Source organism: Loxodonta africana, chromosome 11, assembly GCF_030014295.1.
Source record: "Loxodonta africana isolate mLoxAfr1 chromosome 11, mLoxAfr1.hap2, whole genome shotgun sequence".
Taxonomy (NCBI): domain Eukaryota; kingdom Metazoa; phylum Chordata; class Mammalia; order Proboscidea; family Elephantidae; genus Loxodonta; species Loxodonta africana.
Window position 1 is genome coordinate 88,728,550 of NC_087352.1, and position 21,169 is coordinate 88,749,718.

Here is a 21,169-nt window from a genome sequence, read left to right on the forward strand (position 1 = left end):
AGTGACTATACACGTGGATGGAATACACAGGAATCAAATTGACTACATTTGTGGAAAAAGATGATGGAAAAGTTCAATATCATCAGTCAGAAGAAGACTAGGGGCTGACTGTGGAACTGACTATCAATTGCTTTTATGCAAATTCAAACTGAACCTGAAGAAAATTAGAACAAGTGCACAAGAGCCAAATGCAACCTTGAGTATATCTCACCTGAATTTAGAGACTATCTCAAAAGTAGATTTGATGTATCGAACACTAATGACTGAAGACCAAATGAATTGTGAATGGAATGACATCAATGACAAATCATATATGAAGAAAGCGAGAGGTCATTAGAAAGACAGGAAACAAAGAAAAGATCAAAATAGATGTCAGAAGAGACTTTGAAACTTGCTCTGGAATGTAGAGTAGCTAAAGGAAATGGAAGAAGTGATGAAGTAAAAGAGCTGAAAAGAAGATTTCAAAGAGCAGCTTGAGTAGACAAAGTATTATAATGAAATGTGCAAAGATCTGCAGTTAGAAAACCAAAAGGAAAGAACATGCTTGGCATTCCTCAAGCTGAAAGAACTGAAGAAAAAATTCAAACCTCAAGTTACAATACTGAAGGATTCTACAGGAAAAATAATAAACGATGCAGGAAGCATCAAAAGAAGATAGAAGGAATACACAGAGTCACTGTACCAAAAGAATTGGTTGATGGTACTTAAGGAAGAAACCCAAGCTGCACTGAAGGCGCTGGTGAAAAACAAACCCAAAAAAAATCAAACCCACTGCCGTCGAGTCGATTCCGACTCATAACAACCCTACAGGACAGAGTAGAACTGCCCCATAGAGTTTCCAAGTAGTGCCTGGTGGATTCGAACTGCCAATCTCTTGGTTAGTAGCCATAGTATTTAACCACTATGCCACCAGGGCTTCCGGTGAAAAACAAGGCTCCAGTAATTGAAGGAATATCAATTGACATGTTGCAACAAATGGATACAACTCTGGAAGCACTCACTTGTCTATGCCAAGAAATTTGGAAGACAGCTACCTGGCAAACCAACTAGAAGAGATCTATATTTGTGGCCATTCAATAGAAAGGTGATTCAACAGAATGTGGAAATTATAAAACAATATTATTAATATCACACACAAGTAAAATTTTGCTGAAGGTCATTCAAAAGCGGTTGCAGCAGTACATTGACAGGGAACTGCCAGAATTCAAGATGGATTCAGAAGAGGACATGGATCAATGGATATCACTGCTTGATGTCAGATGGATCTTAGCTGAAAGCAGAGAATGCCAGAAAGGTGTTTACCTCTTTTTTATTGAATGTGCAAAGGCATTTGACTATATGCATCATAATAAATTATGGGTAATATTTTGAAGAATGGGAATTCTAGAACACTTAATTTTGCTCATGAGAAACCTGTACATAGGTCAAGAAGCAGTTTTTCGAACAGAATAAAGGGGATACTGCATGGTTAAAAATCAAGAAAGGTATGCATCAGGGTTTTATCCTTTCACCATACTTGTTCTATCTATATGCTGAGTAAATAGCCTGAGAAGCTGGACTATATGAAGAAGGATGTGGATCAGGACTGGAGGAAGACTCATTAACAACCTGTGATGTACAGATGACACAACTTTGCATGCTGAAGCTGAAGAGGACATGAAGCACTTACTGATGAAGATCAAAGACCTTCGGTGTGGATTGCACCTCAACATAAAGAAAACAAAACTCCTCACAACTGAACCAATAAGCAACATCATGATAAATGGAGAAAAGAATGAAGTTGTTAAGCATTTCATTTCCTTGGATCCACAACCAGCATCCATGAAAGAAGCGCCAAGAAATCAAACAAGGCACTGCACTGGGCAAATCTGCTACAAAGGACCTTTTTAAGTGTTAAAAAGCGAAGATGTCACTTTAAGGACTAAGGTGCGTCTGACCCAAGCCATGGTATTTTCAATTGCATCATGTGCGTGGGAAAGCTAGACAATGAATTAGGAAGACCAAAGAAAAATCGATGCCTTTCAATTATGGTGTTAATGAAGAATATTGAATATACCATGGACTGCCAGAAGAATGAACAAATCTATCTTGGAAGAAGTACAGACAGAATGCTCCTTAGAAGGAAGAATGGCAAGACTTTGTCTTAAGTAGTTTGGACAGGTTATCAGCAGGGACCAGGCCCTAGAGAAGAACATCATGCTTGGTAAAGTAGAGGGTCAACGAAAAAGAGGAAGACCCTCAAAGAGATGGACTGACACAGTGGCTGCAACAATGGGCTCAAGCATAACAACGATTGAGAATGGTGCAGGACCAGGTATCATTTTGTTCTGTCGTACAGTGTCGCTATGAGTCGGAACCAACTGGATGGCACCTAACAACCTAACAACCCTCCCATCCACTCATTCATCATATATTTATTGAACCTCTTTAGTGTGCCAGGTACTATTCTAGGCTCTAGAGATACAATGAGGGAGTAAGAGAAAAATACGATCCCCTTCCTCAAGGAGTTTTCGGTGTAAAAGAAGAGCCTCCATGTGTCCCTACATGTTCTCAATGTATGGTTGGACGTAGACAAATAGGGTTTCCACCATATTTGGAAAAAGGAGACTGTGTTTTCAGTAAAGCACTAAACTAAACTTAGCTTAGAAAAGTTTGCTAGAGGAACTTTTGAGTACCTTGGTCTCAAGGTTGTAGCTAAAGAGGGAAAAAAGAAACTTAGGGGCTCAACAGAGGGCAAGTCTAAAGATTAAGCAGGGAATGAACACAGCTACACTTCAGGGGCAGTTAAATAAAATCTGTTGCTGTCAAGTTGATTCTGATTCAACTGCCCCATACAGTTTCCAAAGAGTGCCTGATGCAATTGAACTGCCAACCATGTGGTTAGGAGCTGTAGCTCTTAACCACTACACCACCAGGGTTTCCAGGTGCATTCCAATAGAAACTTCTTTCTGAACAGTTGCCACCAGGGACAGGGGAGTTGTAATGGGGGAAATGGAGACATAGTGAGCAAAGCTATGTAAGCAAGGAGGTCTGCGTTGAGTGAGGCATATCATGAAGCATTCTAGACACACAGAGGGCAGCTTGAAAGCTCTAACTCTTAGAAGGCAAAGAAGAGGCCAAGAGGTGGGTAGGGAAGGAACAGTGTTAGGCACCCAAGATATTTCCATTTAGGGTTGGCCCTGCCTCCTCCCTTCTTAGAAACAAAAGTCAGTCAGGTTCCATACTGCACCTCCATTCCCAAGCAATGACACCAATGTAGAATCATTACAGTGGGAAATATAGAAACTCAAAAGGACCAAAGCATTATTCTTACACCATGGCAACCACGGCCTATGATAAATTTGAGTGGGGAAGTCCATCCTTTTCCTCCATTGATTTATATCAAAATAAGAAGTTTATATATATATAAAAAATATATATATTATAAAGTTATATATATAATTATAAGCACCACTGTGTTATGTATACTATGTAAACTATTTTTAGTTTTGCCTATTTTTTAACTTAATAAAAATAAAATCATATCAGATGGATTTCTTTTTTTGTGAATGGCTTTTATTGCTTAACAGCATGTTTGTAAAACTCACCCATAGCGCTGTATGTAGCTGTTGTTCGTTCATTTTCATTGCCATATGGTATTTCATTATATAGACATGTCACAACGTACTTATCCATTCTACTGCTGATGAACATTTGAGTTGCTTCCAGTTTGGAGGCAATTGTAAAGATCACTACTATGAAGGGTCTTATACTTACCTCTTGGTACACATGTACAAGAGTTTCTGTAGGGAGTGGAACAGCTAGATCATATTACATGCACATTAGAAAATGTATGTATTTACTATGTGTTATGGACTGAACTGTGTCCCCCCCGCCCCCCGCCAAAATGTGTAACAACTTGGCTAGATCATGATTCCCAGTATTGTATGGTTGTCCACCATTTTGTGATCTGATGTGATTATTCTGTGTGCTATAAAACCGAATGTCTATGATGTTAATGAGGCAGGATTAGAGGCAGTTATGTTGATGATGCAGGACTCAATCTACAGGATTACGTAGTATCTTAAGACAATCTCTTTTGAGCTATAAAAGAAAGAGGTGAACAGAGAGAAGAGGGACCTCATAACACCATGAAGGAAGTACTGGGAGCAGAGCTTATCCTTTGGACCTGAGGTCCCTAGGCTGAGAAGCTCCTAGACCAAGGGATGACTAATGACAAGGACCTTCCCTTAGAGCCAACAGAAAGAAAAAGCCTTCCCCTGGAGCTGGCGCACAGAATTCAGACTTCTAGCCTCCTAAACTGTGAGAGAATAAACTTCTGTTTGTTAAAGCCATCCACTTGTGGTATTTCTGTTATAGCAGTACTGGAAATCTAAGGCACGATGTATTGCAAATTACTTGCAAAGTGGTGGCATCAATTAACATTCCCACTAGCTGTTTATGATAGTTGTTGTTGCTTAAAATCCTTGCCAACATTTATTATAGTCATACTTCAAATTATTGCCAGTTTGGACCACATATGCTGTTATCTCATTGTGTTTTTAAAGTAATTTTCCTAATTACCAAAGAAAGAGGTTAAGCATCTTTTCATGTATTCATTGGCCACTTGGGTTTCCTCTTTTGTGAAGTGCTTGCTTAAGTCTTTGCTCATTTTTCTATCTGTGTCTTTGTCTTATTGATTCAGAGGCAGACATTCTTTATGTATTCTTGACACTAGTCCTTTGATGATTGTTTGCATTACATATTGTCATGAGTTGAATTCTGTCCCCCAAAAATATCTGGCAACTTGGCTAGGTCATGATTCCCAGTATAGTATGATTGTCCACAATTCTGTCATCTGATGTGATTTTCCCATGTACTGTAAATCCTACCTCTATGATGTTGACGAGATGCGATTAGTGGAGGTTATGTAAACTCAATCTACAAGATTAATCTACAATTTAAGCCAATCTTTTGAGATATAAAAGAGAGAAGCGAGCAGAGAGACAAGGGGACCTCATACCACTAAGAAAGCAGTGCCTGGAACAGAGCATGTCCCTTGGACCCGAGGTTCCTGCACGGAGAAGCTCCTAGTCCAGGGGAAAATTGATGACAAGGACTTTCCTCCAGAGCCTACAGAGAGAGTAGGCCTTCCCTTGGAGCTGATGCCCTGAATTCGCTCTTCTAGCCTACTAAACTGTGAGAGAATAAACTTCTGTTTGTTGAAGCCATCTGCTTGTGGTATTTCTGGACTATAGCAGCACTAGATGACTAAGACACATATCCAAAACCCACTACTGTGGAGTCGATTCCAACTCATAGTGACCCTATAGGACAGAGTAGAACTGCCCCATAGGGTTTCCAAGGCTGTAAATCTTTACAGAAGCAGCCAGCCACAACTTTCTCCTGTGCATTACCTATATCTCTTCCCAATTTGTGACTTGTCTTCTCACTCTCTTTATGGTGCCCTCTATTAGAAGTTGTCATTTTAATGTAGTCAAATATCAGTCTTTTTTCTTTATCACCAGCACATTTTGTCTCTACTTTTAAGATTCTACAATACCTTAATAATTTTGCCCTTAGATTTTCAAGCTATCTAGAATTTATTTTTGTGTATAGTATAAAATCAGAGTACAATTTCTTTTTTTCCATATGAAATATTCAATTTCTGAAAACACTTCATCGAAAGGTCCCACTGATCTGGAAGACACCCCTGTTAAGTATAAAACATCCGTACGTCATGTGAATCTGTTTTTCAGCTTTCTACTTTGTTCTACTGCTCTGTGCTTATTCCTTTGCCAACTCCACACTGTCGTTATTGTTAAAGCTTTACAAGTTTGATATATAGTAGGTCATTCCTCTCATTTGCTATTGTTCTTACTTCTTTCATATGCAAGCCTAAGATAATATATTACCTTGAATCTACAATGGCTCACAGAGTGGGAAATGCCATTTAAAGGACAATACCTCTGATTCCAAAAATAGGGCTAACTTCTCAATTCCGCACAGCAGACACGGTGCCTAGGGTCCACAATATTTTTAGGGGTTCCTAAAATGTTTTAATTTATTTCAAAATCAGAAGAAAAATGAGCTTTTATGTCAAAGAAAGTGTTTTAATATATATTAACATGTTCTTCTTTATACTAACACAATTTTAAGACACTATTTTAAATAGTATTAAAACTATGGTATTGGCAAAGAATATTGAATATACCATGGACTGCCAGAAGAATGAACAAATCTATTTTGTTAGAAGCACGGCCAGAATGCTCCTTAGAAACAAGGATGGAGAGACTTCATCTCACATACTTTGGGTATGTTATCAGGAAAGACCAGTCCCTGGAGAAAGACATCATGCTTGGTAAAGTACAGGGTCAGTGAAAGAGAGGAAGACCCTCAAAGAGATGCACTGACACAATTGCTGCAACGATGGGCTCAAACATATCAACGATTATGAGGATGCTGCAAGACCAAGCCATGTTTTGTTCTGTTGTACATAGGGTTGCTACGAGTAGGAACCAACTCGACAGCACTTAACAACAACAAGCAACATATCAACACAATCCTAAGATACCCTTTTAAATATTATTTTATGGAGGAAGTTCCCCTATAGGCAAAGATTCCTGAGGCTCACAAAAATCATAATGTGGGTCATATGAGAGGCAGAGCCAAGATGGCGGAATAGACAGACACTTCAGGCGAGCTCTCTTTACAACAAAGACCTGAAAAAACAAGTGAAACGAGTATCTTTGTGACAAGCTGGGAGCCCTGAGCATCAAAAGGCAAGCTTAGACAATGAACTGAGGGGCAGGGGGAGGAAGAAACCATTCAGAAGTGGAGAGGAGTTACTGGACCTGAATCACGGGGAGCCCTCAGGTGCCATTCCCGGAGCCTTGACGGCGGCGGCTGCAGACGGCTGGTACTAGTGTTCGGCCGCAGTTTCCTCAGAAAGAAGCAGCCAGCCACACAGCCTGCTCACACCTCCAGAACCTGAGGAGAACGGCGCTCCCAGCAAAATCTAAGTACCTGCGTATATTTTACCATGACCCCCCTAACCCCAAGCCAGCTTCAGTGGCTGAATCCCTGGGCCTGAGATAGACCTTGGTGAGCACATAGAGCCATCCTCCCGGCCTTGGGGAAGGAAAAAATTTGCAACTAGGGGGAGAAGATAATTTGCTAGCTTCATTAACCGGGGGAGCTCAGGACAGAAGCGGCTCCTGTCCAGGCATAAACTGTCCGTGGACCTTGAGTACCTTCCCTTCTGCACGGACCTGTGTGGGCTTATTTTGGGAGAATAAGTCTTTGTAGGCAAACTCCAACCATTTCAGCTGTGCGGTGGAGAGGTGGGTGTTTGACATTGATGTCGCTTTGCCTATCAAACCAGATCCTCACCTACCCACATCAGGTACCTAAGGACTGGTAGCTCCACTCAGGTCACCCAGCCACCCGCGACAGGGGTCCAAAGATAACTGGTATCTGCCAGTCCTTACAACCAAAAACTTGGGGTGCCCATGTTCCCTCTGCAGAACCCACCCACCAGCACACTCTAGGGAACAGAGATGTGTTTTCCTCAGAGACACTTGGGGGTCGGTTCTCAGCCCCCTGCCTAGTTCAGAGGATGACCACCTGCTGCAGTCAGATACTGGTATATACGTCAATCGCCCCTGCCCCTCTAAAACTGTAGGATAGAGCCTGTATCACATACTTGATGATCAGCTACCTGGAAACCCGAGCTGAATTCATACAAGAAAACTGAATGGACTTCTAGTCTGATATACCTGATAACAGCTCTAGCTAGCTGGAGACAGGACACCAGAGCTCCAAAGGCGAAAATAATCAAGCTAGTTCACTCAAGCAACCCATAGGGGTACACCAAAACAAAACAAAGCAAGCAGCTATGACACATTAAGCAAGCATAAACTAATACAATAACGTATAGATGGCTCAGAGACAACAGTCAATATCAAGTCACATAAAGAAACAGACCATGATCACCTCAACAGGCTCTCAAAACAAGGAATCCAGGGATCTTCTAGATGAAAGCGCATTCCTGGAATTACCAGATGCAGAATACAAAAGTTTAATATACAGAGCCCTTCAAGACATCAGGAAGGAAATGAGGCAATATGCAGAACAAGCCAAGGAACACACAGATAAAGCAACTGAAGAAACTAGAAAGATTATTCAGGAACATAATGAAAAGTTTAATAAGCAATCAGAAATTCAGAAGATTAACAATAAAATTACAGAATTAGACAACTCAAAAGAAAGTCAGAGGAGCAGAATTGAGCAAGTAGAAGCTAGAATTTCTGAACTCAAAGATAAATCACTTGGTACTAATATATTTGAAGAAAACTCAGATAAAAGAATTTAAAAAAATGAAGAAAACTTAAGAATCATGTGGGACTCTATCAAGAAAAATAACCTACGAGTGATTGGAGTGCCAGCACAGGGAGGGATAACAGAAAATACAGAGAAAACTGCTGAAGATTTTTTGGCAGAAAACTTCCCTGATATTGTGAAAGATGAGATGATATCTATCCAAGATGCTCATCGAACTCCACATAAGGAGTTCCCTGAATATAAATGGACTAAATGCACCAATAAAAAGACAGAGAGTGGCAGAATGGATTAAAAAACAAGATCTGTCTATATGCTGCCTACAAGGGACACACCTTAGACTTAGAGACACAAACAAACTAAAACTCAAAGGATGGAAAAAAATATACCAAGCAAACAACAATCAAAAAAGAGCAGAGGTGGCAATATTTAATCTCTGACAAAATAGACTTTAAAGTTAAATCCATCATAAAGGATAAGGAAGGACACTATACAATAATTTAAGAGACAATATACCAAGAAGATATAACCATATTAAATATTTATGCACCCAATGACAGGGCTGCAAGATACATAAAAAAAACTCTCTATCAGCATTGAAATGTGAGATAGACAGCTCCACAATTATACTAGGAGACTTCAACATACCACTTTTGGTGAAGTACAACACATCCCGAAAGAAGCTCAACAAAGACACGGAACATCTAAATGCCACAATCAACCAACTTGGCCCTGTAGACATACACAGAACACTCCACCCAACAGCAACCAAGTACAGTTTCTTTCCTAGTGCACATGGAACATTCTCTAGAATAGACCACATATTAGGTCATAAAGCAAGCCTTAGCAGAATCCAAAACACTGAAATATTACAAAGCATCTTCTCTGATCATAAGGCCATAAAAGTGGAAATCAATAATAGGAAAAGCGGAGAAAAGAAATCAAACTCTTGGAAACTGAATAATACACTGCTCAAAAAAGACTGGATTATAGAAGACATTAAGGATGGAGTGAAGAATTTCAAAGAATCCAATGAGAATGAAAACACTTCCTATCGGAACCTTTGGGACACAGCAAAAGCGGTGCTTAGAGCCCAATTTATATCAATAAATGCACACAGTTATTGCACACATCCAAAAAGAAGAAAGGTCCAAAATCAAAGAATTATCCCTACAACTTGAACAAATAGAGAGCAACAAAAGAAACCCACAGGCACCAGAAGAAAACAAATAATAAAAATTAGAGCTGAACTAAATGAAATAGAAAACAGAAAAACAATTGAAAGAATTAACAAGTCCAAAAGCTGGTTTTTTGAAAAAAATCAACAAAATTGATAAACCACTGGCCAAACTCACAAAAGAAAAACAGGAGAGGAAGCAAATAACCTGAATAAGAAATGAGAGGGGCAATATTGCAACAGACCCAACTGAAATTAAAAGAATCATACCAGATTACTATGAAAAACTATGCTCAAACAAATTTGAAAACCTAGAAGAAATGGATGAATTCCTAGGAACACACTACCTACCTAAACTAACACAAACAGAGGCAGAACAACTAAATAGACCCATAACAAAAGAAGACATTGAAAAGGTAATCAAAAAACTCCCAACAAAAAAAAGCCCTGGTCCGGACGGCTTCACTGCAGAGTTCTACCAAACTTTCAGAGAAGAGTTAATACCACTACTATGAAAGGTATTTCAGAGCATAAAAAAGGAAGGAATACTACGAAACTCATTCTATGAACCCACCATGTCCTTGATACCAAAATCAGGTAAAGACACCACAAGAAAAGAAAATTATAGACCTATATCCTGCATGAATGTAGATGTAAAAATTCTCAACAAAATTCTAGCCAATAGGATTCAACAACATATCAAAAAAATAATTCACCATGACCAAGTGGGATTCATACCAGGTGTGCAGGGATGGTTCAACATTAGAAAAACAATTAATGTAATCCACCACATAAATAAAACAAAGGACAAGAATCACATGATTTTATCAATTGATGCAGAAAAGGCATTTGACAAAGTTCAACACTCATTCACGATAAAAACTCTCAGCAAAATAGGAATAGAAGGAAAATTCCTCAATATAATAAAGGGCATTTATACATAGCCAACAGCCAACATCACCCTAATTGGAGAGAGCCTGAAAGCATTCCCATTGAGATCTGGAACCAGACAAAGATGCCCTTTATCACCACTCGTATTAACATTGTGCTGGAAGTCCTAGCCAGAGCAATTAGGCTAGATAAAGAAATAAAGGGCATCCACATTGGCAAGGAAGAAGTAAAATTATCTCTATTTGCAGATGACATGATCTTATACACAGAAAACCCTAAGGAATCCTCCAGAAAACTACTGAAACTAATAGAAGAGTTTGGCAGAGTCTCAGGTTATAAGATAAACATACAAAAATCACTTGGATTCCTCTACACCAACAAAAAGAACATCGAAGAGGAAATCACCAAATCAATGCCATTTACAGTAGCCCTCAAGAAGAAAAAATATTTAGGAATAAATCTTACCAGAGATGTAAAAGACTTTACAAAGAAAACTACAGTACACTTCTGCAAGAAACCAAAAGAGACTTACTAAGTGGAAGAACATACCTTGGTTGTGGATAGGAAGACTTAACATTGTGAAAATGTCTATTCTACCAAAAGCAATCTATACATTTAATACAATTCCGATCCAAATCCCAAGGACATTCTTTAAGGAGATGCAGAAACAAATCACCAACTTCATATGGAAGGGAAAGAGGCCCCGGATAAACAAGGCATTACTGAAAAAGAAGAACAAAGTGGGAGGCCTTACTTTACCTGATTTTAGAACCTATTATACCACCACAGTAGTCAAAACAGCCTGGTACTGGTACAACAACAGATACATGGACCAATGGAACAGAATTGAGAATCCAGACATAAATCCATCCACATATGAGCAGTTGATATTTGACAAAGGCCCCAAAACAGTTAAACGGGGAAAAGACAGTCTTTTTAACAAATGGTACTGGCATAACTGGATATCCATCTGCAAAAAAATGAAACAAGACCCATACCTCACTCCATGCACAAAAACTAACTCAAAATGGATCATAGACCTAAACATGAAATCTAAAACAATAAAGATCATGAAAGAAAAAAACAGGGACAACGTTAGGAGCCCTAATACATGGCATAAACAGTATACAAAACATTATAAAGAATGCAGAAGAAAAACTAGATAACTGGGAGCTCCTAAAAATCAAACACCTATGCTCATCCAAACACTTCACCAAAAGAGTAAAAAGACTGCCTACAGACTGGGAAAAACTTTTTAACTGTGATATTTCTGATCAGCGCCTGATCTCTAAAATCTACATGATACTGCAAAAACTCAACTGCAAAAAGACAAATAACCCAATTAAAAAATGGGCAAAAGGTATGAATAGACACTTCACTAAAGAAGACATTCAGGAAGCTAAGAGATACATGAGGAAATGTTCACGATCATTAGCCATTACAGAAATGCAGATCAAAACTACAATGAGATTTCATCTCACTCCAACAAAACACACAAGGCTGGTATTAATCCAAAAAACACAAAATAATAAATGCTGGAGAGGCTGCGGAGAGATTGGAACACTTCTACACTGCTGGTGGGAATGTCAAATGGTACAACCACTTTGGAAATCGATTTGGTGCTTCCTTAAAAAGCTAGAAATAGAACTACCATATGATCCAGCAATTCTACTCCTTGGAATATACCCTAGAGAAATAACAGCCTTTATACAAACAGATATATGTACTCCCATGTTTACTGCGGCATTGTTTACAATAGAGAAAAGATGGAAGCAACCAAGGTGCCCATCAACGGATGAATGGATAAATAAGTTATGGTATATTCACAGAATAGAATACTACGCATCGATAAAGAACAGTGAGGAATCTGTGAAACATTTCATAACATGGAGGAACTTGGAAGGCATTATGCTGAGTGAAATTAGTCAGTTGCAAAAGGACAAATATTGTATAAGACTACTATTATAAGAATTTGAGAAACAGTTTAAACTGAGAAGAAAACATTCTTCTGTGGTTAAGAGAGGGGGAAGTGTGGCAGGGAGGGAGGGTGGGAGAGGGACATTCACTAATTAGATAGTAGATAAGAACTACTTTAGGTGAAGGGAAAGGCAGCACAGAATACTGGGGAGGTCAGCACAATTGGACTAAACCAAAAGCAAAGAAGTTTCCTGAATAAACAGAATGCTTCGAAGGCCAGTGTAGCAGGGGCGGGGGTCTAGGGACCATGGTTTCAGGGGACATCTAAGTCAATTGGTATAATAAAATCTATTAAGAAAACATTCTGCATCCCACTTTGAAGAGTGGCGTCTGGGGTCTTAAACGCTAGCAAGCAGCATCAATTGGTCTCAACCCACCTGGATCAAAGGAGAATGAAAAACACCAAGGACGCAAGGTGATTACGAGCCCAAGAAACAGAATGGGGCCCATGAACCAGAGACTACATCATCCTGAGACCAGAAGAACTAGATGGTGCCTGGCTACAACCGATGACTGTCCTGATAGGGAACACAACAGAGAACCCCTGAGGGAGCAGGAGAGCAGTGGGATGCAGACCCCAAATTCTCGTAAAAAGACCAGGCTTAATGGTCTGACTGAGACTGGAAGAACCCCGGTGGTCATGGCCCCCAGACCTTCTGTTGGCCCAGGACAGGAACCACTCCCGAAGCCAATTCTTCAGACAGGGGTTGGACTGGACAATGGGTTGGAGAAGGATGCTGGTGAGGAGTGAGCTTCTTGGAACAGGTGGACACCAATGACTATGTTGGCATCTCCTACCTGGAGGGGAGATGAGACGGTGGAGGGCGTTAGAAGCTGTAGAAATGGACACGAAAAGAGAGTGGAGGGAGAGAGTGCGCTGTCTCATTTGGGGGAGAGCAATTGGGAGTATGTAGCAAGGTGTGTATGGGTTATTGTGTGAGAGACTGACTTGATCTGTAAACTTTCACTTAAAGCACAATAAAAAGTATATTAAAAAAAAAATCATAATGTGGCCCTGCCTGATACAGTCTTCTTAAAAATTACACTATCACTGGGGAAGATTTTAGATTTTGTTCCTCTCCTTCCCTACCAGTTGAGGGATAAAAACGTGTTTCCTCCGAATGGCAGAATAGCATGTCATCTCCATTAGGAAAATAGCACACACCAGTGAATTAATAATCCCCCAAATACTAGCTTCAAATTTAAATAAAAATGGAATTCAAGTAACATTTATTCCCAGGCACTTTCCTATGTACTAGGAGATAAATGAATAAACAAAATGAACATAAAACTTCTGGCATATGCAAGAATATGGACTATGAACAAATAATTATAATTGGGAGGAGTGTCACGTAAGTAGTAGTAGTATTGTAGCAGAGCTAAGTTAATCCTTATGAACTGGCAAAGTAGGAGTTGGTATTTCCAGGTTTACAAATAAAGAAACCAAGACAAAGAACAATTGAGTGGCTTATCCCAAGCCTCAGCCTATATATGCTAGGTGCCGTATTTGAATACCAGGGCTCTGACTCCGAGCCCTGTACTGTTTATCCTCTGTTCTGAAACAGTGCTCAGCCCACAGTAAATATTCAATAAACTGGACAGCAATGAACTGAAAGAGGACTAGTACCACTCCAAAGGATTTCATCTTTCTCTAAGAGCAGCTATATTAAATCAAAATTCTAAGAACTTTATTAAAGCATATTTTACACGTCATAAAATTTACCAACTCAAGTGTACAATTTAAAGAATTTTAGTAACTTTGCCAAGTGGCACAATCATCACCATAAATTGGTTTTAAAACATTTTTCATCCCCCTAATAAGATCTCTTATGAACCTTTTCAGCTAGTAAATTTGGCGGTTTAAACCCACCCAGAGGTGACTTGGAAGACAGGCCTGCTGATCTGCTTTGAAAGGTAACAGCCCAGAAAACCCTACAGAGCACAGTTCTAGTCTGACATACACGGGCTCACCATGAGTTGGAATCAACTCAACGGCAGTTAACAACAATAACATGTCCCTTTTCAGCTAATCTCTATTCCCACTCTCTGTCGACGGCAGTGGGTTTTTGGGTAAAAAAAAAAAAAAAAAAAAGTTTTTTTTTTTTTTTTTAGGTGGCCCCGGACAACTACTAGTCCACTTTTCTGTCTCTATAAATTTGCTTTTTCAGGACATGGCATATAAATGGAATCCTATAATACATGCCCATCTGGCTTCTTTCATTTAGCATCATATTTTTGAGGTTTATCCATGATGTACCATGTCAGTTATTTATTCCTTGTATTCTATTGTATGAATATACTACATTGTTGTCTATCCAAATAATATTTAAGTTGTTTCTAGTTTTAGGAAACCCTGGTGGCATAGTGGTTAAGTGCTACAGCTGCTAACCAAAAGCTCGGCAGTTCAACTCCACCAGGCGCTCCTTGGAAACTCTATGGGGCAGTTCTACTCTGTCCTATAGGGTCGCTATGAGTTGGAATCAACTCGATGGCAGTGGGTTTTTGGCTTCTAGTTTTAAGCTGTAATTAATAATGCTGCTGTGAATATTTGCATGCACATTTTTGTGTGGACATGTTTTCATTTCTCTTGGATAGACACCTAGGAGTGGAATTGCTGGGTTACATAAGAATTTTATGTTTAACTTTTTCAGAAATCACTAAACACTTTTCCAAAATGGTGGCACCACTGTATATTCTTATCAGCAATGTATGAGGGTTCCAATTTCTCCACATCCTCATCAACATTTATTATTATCTGTCTTTTTTATTATAGTCATTCTAGTGTATGGAAAGTAGTATCTAATTGTGGTTTCATTTGCATTTCCCTAATGACTAATGATGTTGAGCAGGTTTTCATGTGCTTATTAGCCATTTGTATATCTTCTCTGAAAAAAATGTCTATTAAAACTCTTTACCTATATTTTGATTAGATTTTTTTTTTTTTTGAGTTGTAAGTGTTCTTTGTAAAATCTAGACACAAATCCTTTATTGGATATGTGTTCTGCCAACATGTTTCCCTAGTCTATTGCTTTTCTTTTCCTTTTAATGATGTCTTTTGAAGTGTAAAAGTTTTGAATTTTGATGAAGTCCAATTTCTCAGTTTTTCCATAAATAAACCAACCAAGCCAAACCAGCTGCCATCGAGTCAATCCAAATCCCTATACTTGTTGTCAACTGATTTTTGATAAATGCAATTCACTGTGGAGAGGATACCAAACCAAAACCAAACTCACTGTTGAGTCATTTCTGACTCACAGTGGAGATGACAGCCAGTTCAATAAATGGTGCTAAAACAGTTGGATACCCATATAAAAAAGATGAATTTAAACCTTCATCTCACACCACATATAAAAATTAATTCAAAATGGCTCACAGACTTAAATGTCAGAGCTAAAACAATAAAACATTTAGAAAAAAACATAGAAAAAATTTTTCGAGATATCGGGTTAGGCAAAGATTCTGTTATCGTGTATTCTTGAATTCTTGTCCTAATTTAAAACAATACATTTACATGTGTGTGTGTGGGGGGGGGTGTTTGTGGGTATAATGTAGGAATGTGAATACATAATCATCTTCACTAGAAATGATAAAACATTTTACAGGTATTGGTGACTAAAATTTGAATTATCGGTGACATAAAAATGTTGAAGGAATATATACAAGGAATAAGTGGCAAGCCAGCCAGAACAGAACGTTTAGAGCTTGGTAGGTGCAACTTAAGACAAAGCTGTGTAAACAGCAAGTTAATCCCTCTTCCGAGTACTATGCAACATGTATTCCTACATTTCCAACTAAGAAATGTTGATCACAGGCAGCCACTAAACGCAGATTTGTTTAAACACCGCTATCATTCAGATGAAAAAGACAATCTTTGGAAGGATGAATCTCCATCTATCAGCTAAGGCGAGGCCACATGTCCTAATGTTTGCAATGATATCATGACGCTAATGTGAAATCCTTACAGCCTATTACTTTCAACATGTGTAGGAAGAAGGAAATTATTGTTGAAGAATCTGTAAACGTAATTCATCAAAATGAAAGTTTTAGATCCAAAGCCTCACTTTAAAGGCACTTTCTACCATTAAATTTTCTAGATCGCACTTAAAATTGTTAATAACTAATTTCATGGTCAAATTACCACTCACACCTCACAATGAGATACAAGAATACTGGCAGAACACTTGGCCACTTGTATTCACTCTGAATCTGTCGGTGCCGTTCCCTCCCTGTGTACCTCAGTCTCTTCATGGCAACTGGGAGAGCCTTTACTAAAAGCTCAAATCTTGATTTCTTTATTTAGAGCAAAATTTGTTTTCAGAATATTTTTCCTGGTATAATTAACATTTTCCTATCTTTTCATGATTTTCAGTTTCAAATGATAATTGATATGGCCGCTTGTCCCTCTTGGGAAAGGAATGTGTTTTGTTGTTCTTTATATGTCTTTTCTTTTCATAACAATTTTTATCTTTCTTGAGCACATAGCATGCACAGTGAGAAAGAGCAGTCAGTGGGAAACAGTTATCAAACTATACCAACAATTACAGAGTTCTTGTCTTCTGAGGAAGGAGCCCTGGTGGTGCAGGGTTAAGTGCTTGGCTGCTAACTGAAAGGTCAGCTGCTTGAATCCACCAGTTACTCAGTGGGAGATAGATGTGGCAGTTTGCTTTCATAAAGATTATGGCCTTGGAAGCCCTATGGAATAGTTCTACTCTATTCTATAGGGTCGCTATGAGTCAGAATCAACTCAACAGCAATGGGTTTGGCTTCTGGTTTTTGTCTTCTGAGGAGCTCTCTCTCTTTATAAATATTTTTTAACTCTTCTTCTTTTTATTATGGTAAATATATATACAACAAAACATTTGACATTTCAGTGATCTTCACATGTACAATTCACTGGCATTAATTATGTAGGTCATATTGTTCAACCATCACCATTAACCATTCCCAAATTATATCTTTATATCTCTTACATGAGTGGTTTTTAAACCATCAGAAATATCAATCAAGTATTGGAACCCTACCTTATAGCACCTAACAAGGTTCTTAGAACATAATAAACACTAGGTAAAAAAAATTTTTTTTTTTAAGTTTTTGTTGGAAGGAAGTAAATATTAATTACTAATACTGTATATTTAAAATTACATTTCATTAGCCCCAGGGTCCAAGGGCAGAAAAGATACCATGGAACCAGTCAAACTACTGAAATAATATTCTAGGAGAGATATGTGGGTTTATCATTATTTTAATGTAATCTTTCACTGTCAAGAGCCAAATGTCAAGTTTTTTTCTTCAATATCTACTAATATGTTGTTCTCTCATTTATTCTAAAGAGAGATGCTCTCTCCTCTTAGCTGACAGCCACTCTATAAATCTCCTGGACAGTTTAAATTTAGGCTTTCTTATCTAGGATGAGGCAGACTTAGCTGAGTGCTGACACATAGCAAGAAATGCCCCCAAATAAAGTTAGCTTTATTACCACTGTTATTGTTACTCTAATATATTCCAATAATCACTTCCACCTTGAAAATAAGTGGAAACAATTTACCAGCTCATCAGAATTTTATATACACTTGAAAAAGCATGGTAGTAGTGATATAAATGAAGACAACCTTCTTTTCAATTCCTTGTGGTTGAGTGGACATTGGCAAGGCTAATGAGTCAGAATCGACTTGAGGGCACTGGGGGTCTGGGAATGCACATATGCTATGAAGTTTCCACATCAGATTGGTAAGGTGGAATTTCACCAAAACAAGTGAAATTAAAAAAATTCACAAACTCTCTTAAACTACTTTTCTTCCTGCCTAAGATGTAGCATGAAGGCACTCAGCTGCTAAGCAAGTCTGGAGATTTGAGTCTACTCCGAGGTACCTTGGAAGAAGGTCCTGGAGATCTACTTCCACTGAAAACCCCATGGAGCACAGTTCTACTCTGACACACATGGGGTCACATTAGTCGGAGTTGACTTGATGGCAACTGGTGGTGGTAGAGACTGGTTCTGAGTAATTTTCTTAAATACTATCTGCAAGAATCTTTTCATTTCCGGCTCTCTAGCCCTTCAGCCACCTGGAACCATTAAGTCTTACCTGCAGCCTTGTCCTGACCTCAGGGCATGGGCTAGCACAGTCCTCTACCCTGGAAGAATTTTTAGAAGCCTTAGACCAGTAGCTTATCTGTTCAGTATCAGATCAGCCATTCAGCTGCTCCTGCTCTGATTCTGCAACCTGGTTTCAGGCACTAAGATTTTATCTGGTTACTGTAACCAAGCCCCAACCTGTGTCCCTAGACACCACATCCTGGTTTCATCTGCTATGATTCATGACCCTACCTTGGGGCCTTGTTTTCCATCATAGTTTCTACAATGTTTTGTGGGCTTAGTTAGACTCTTCCCCCTGGAACTCCAGTTTTCGCGAGCATGTCCCCCACACATGCCGCCTGAGAGCTGAGATGCAGACTTCCCTAATATCTGATTTCCACCCACTGCCTATTGTAGACACTGTACAGACAGGTCCTATGCTTGAGCTAGATTTCCTACCAACTGTTAGTTCCTTTCACCCTCCTCTTCCTAGCACAGAAGGACTGTCTGGTCTTGGGGTCCTCCACAGACTGACCCACCTCAATGCTGAGTTCTAATTCTAACAGTAATTCAAATAATAACTCTATTCAAACCTGCCAATAATAAGCTAAAAATGCCTCATTGAATATACATCTGCTCCTTAAAATTCCAAAAGAAAGGACCCCATACCTGTCTGAATGAAGCCTGATTTGTATCCATTAGTTGTCCCATTTTCTGGGGTCACAGTTGATGACACTGAAGAGTTTGGTTTAAGAGAGTGGCAAGTAACAGAGGATTGTCGGCTTCTACATTCTGGAAAGGAGTAAGAATAACATTACATGAGGAGATCAATATTCTTTTAAAACAAGTGACAGGGGCACAATCCATAAAAATCTCCATTCTGCTTATAGAGATCCACCTTTCCCCTAATCCTGACTCCAATAAAATGTTCAAGCTGCGGAGCACAGCTCTTTTCCCTGGTCCAGATGTCATGTTTGGAAGGCAAAGAAATGGTTACAAAGAACAGTCACATCTTTGTTCCCCTCAGACTAGTTCCCAGGGGAAGATAAATCATATCCAATATAGGCATGCTAGTTTTATGGACAAAACTTAGGCTAAAATATCAATAATTTATGAAAACCGAATAAGCTTTCAAACACCAGTTAACCTCCTGTCCATGACTGACTTTAGTGTGGAACAGTAACCTACAGTCCATCTCGGCTGCCTTCAGCCTTCTCTACCCAACCTTAATGCATGTCCCAACACCAAAGCAAAGAAAAATGTATGGGCAGAAGAGAAAAATTACAAATGCTCAAATATATTCTCAATTCTTATTCAAGGAAATAGACAACATTCAAGTTGTTATTGCTGAAAATACAATACTAAGCTTCATTTTAAGTAAGCTGATAATTAACAAGGCTCTGGTACATATTTTAATAGCAGTTTGTACCAATTCAGATAACACAGTGAATAATACCACAGCCTGTGGTGCTGTAACTTCCGACCAAATTATCCTACATTTTATACCACATTAATCGCTAGAGATAGTAAATGAAAAGGGACTATAAATGGTTATATATGACAAAGCCAATTACCGAGGGTTCTTTACAGAGTTTCCAAGTTTATCACATATATGCAAGGGTTGAAGGCAGCTTCCTATAACCTTCATTTATGCTAGGACCTTCCAGGAAGAGCTACTGTATTTTGGCCTTAAAGCATGTCTCCATATTATGTGTATTATTCGGATACTATATATGTTTGTATATATGTATATACATACAATTTCAATTCCAAATTAGCAACTTCTATAAACATGAAGCTTCAAAGCCACGCAGGATCACTGTAACATAAGCTATTTTGCAAATTTACTCTTTAGCAGAAAGATGAATTATCACTGGGCACTAAATAAGAAGTTAAAAATTTTTTATGCAACTGAAACAAAAGCGAAAAAAAGGAAGTTAAAACGTAGGGAGGCTATACCTATCCTATTTTTACTCTTTCGCTAGGCTTCATGGCATTCAAAATGATTTTTCTAGAGGAAAATTCTTCGGAATTTATTAGGACAAAGAGTTAAAATGCTTATGATTCAATGGTTCCAAGTGATAATACCTGGCTTGAAATATGTGTCCATTTCCTTTGGCATTATATAGTGCCACTTCAAACGCAACCGAAAGTAATTACTATGAAGAGACAAACCTGTAGTTGTAATTTGTATTTATTATATTGTTTTTCACGGACAGGCAAAAAATCTTGCACAGACAACAAATGGAAATATTAAAGACATATTATTACATGGAGAAAAAAACTTAGCATCTGAGAAACTACTCAGTAGAATTAGGACTGGATACAGCCCTGCATTAGAACAACAGATAAAACGTGTGTAAATTCCTATCAAACACATGAAGATATGAAGTTGTAACTGGATTCATTTCTACATGTCAGTTAAGTTCTTCCTAGTTTAAAAGAAACAAAACTTTGTCAATTTAATAGTAACTTTTCCTCAGGTATTACGAAGAGAAATTATTTAAAGTATTTTGGGTTTAATTAAAAGAGAAAATTGTACACACTTGAGAATTACCAAAGAACCTAAATAAAGTAAAAAGAGTATCTGAGCAGGGACTGACACTTTGAGGTCCTTTCCAAATGACTGAAGAGCTAGGAAGAGTCCATTCTTCTTCCAAGGTTGCACCCTACCACCTCCAAAAGACAAATACAGACAGACACATGCACTTTTCCTCAACTTGAAAAATCTC

The 21,169-nt window shown here is 38.6% G+C and overlaps 1 protein-coding gene across 1 annotated transcript in view; it reads right to left on the reverse strand.

Annotated features, from left to right (window-relative positions):
- GREB1L (GREB1 like retinoic acid receptor coactivator) overlaps nucleotides 1-21,169 on the reverse strand; it is a 161,275-nt gene that overhangs the window by 118,603 nt on the left and 21,503 nt on the right. Inside the window, exon 5 of the mRNA XM_064294664.1 lies at nucleotides 19,107-19,229. Coding sequence (XP_064150734.1) covers nucleotides 19,107-19,229 — 123 coding nt within the window. The remainder of the gene's footprint in view (nucleotides 1-19,106; nucleotides 19,230-21,169) is intronic.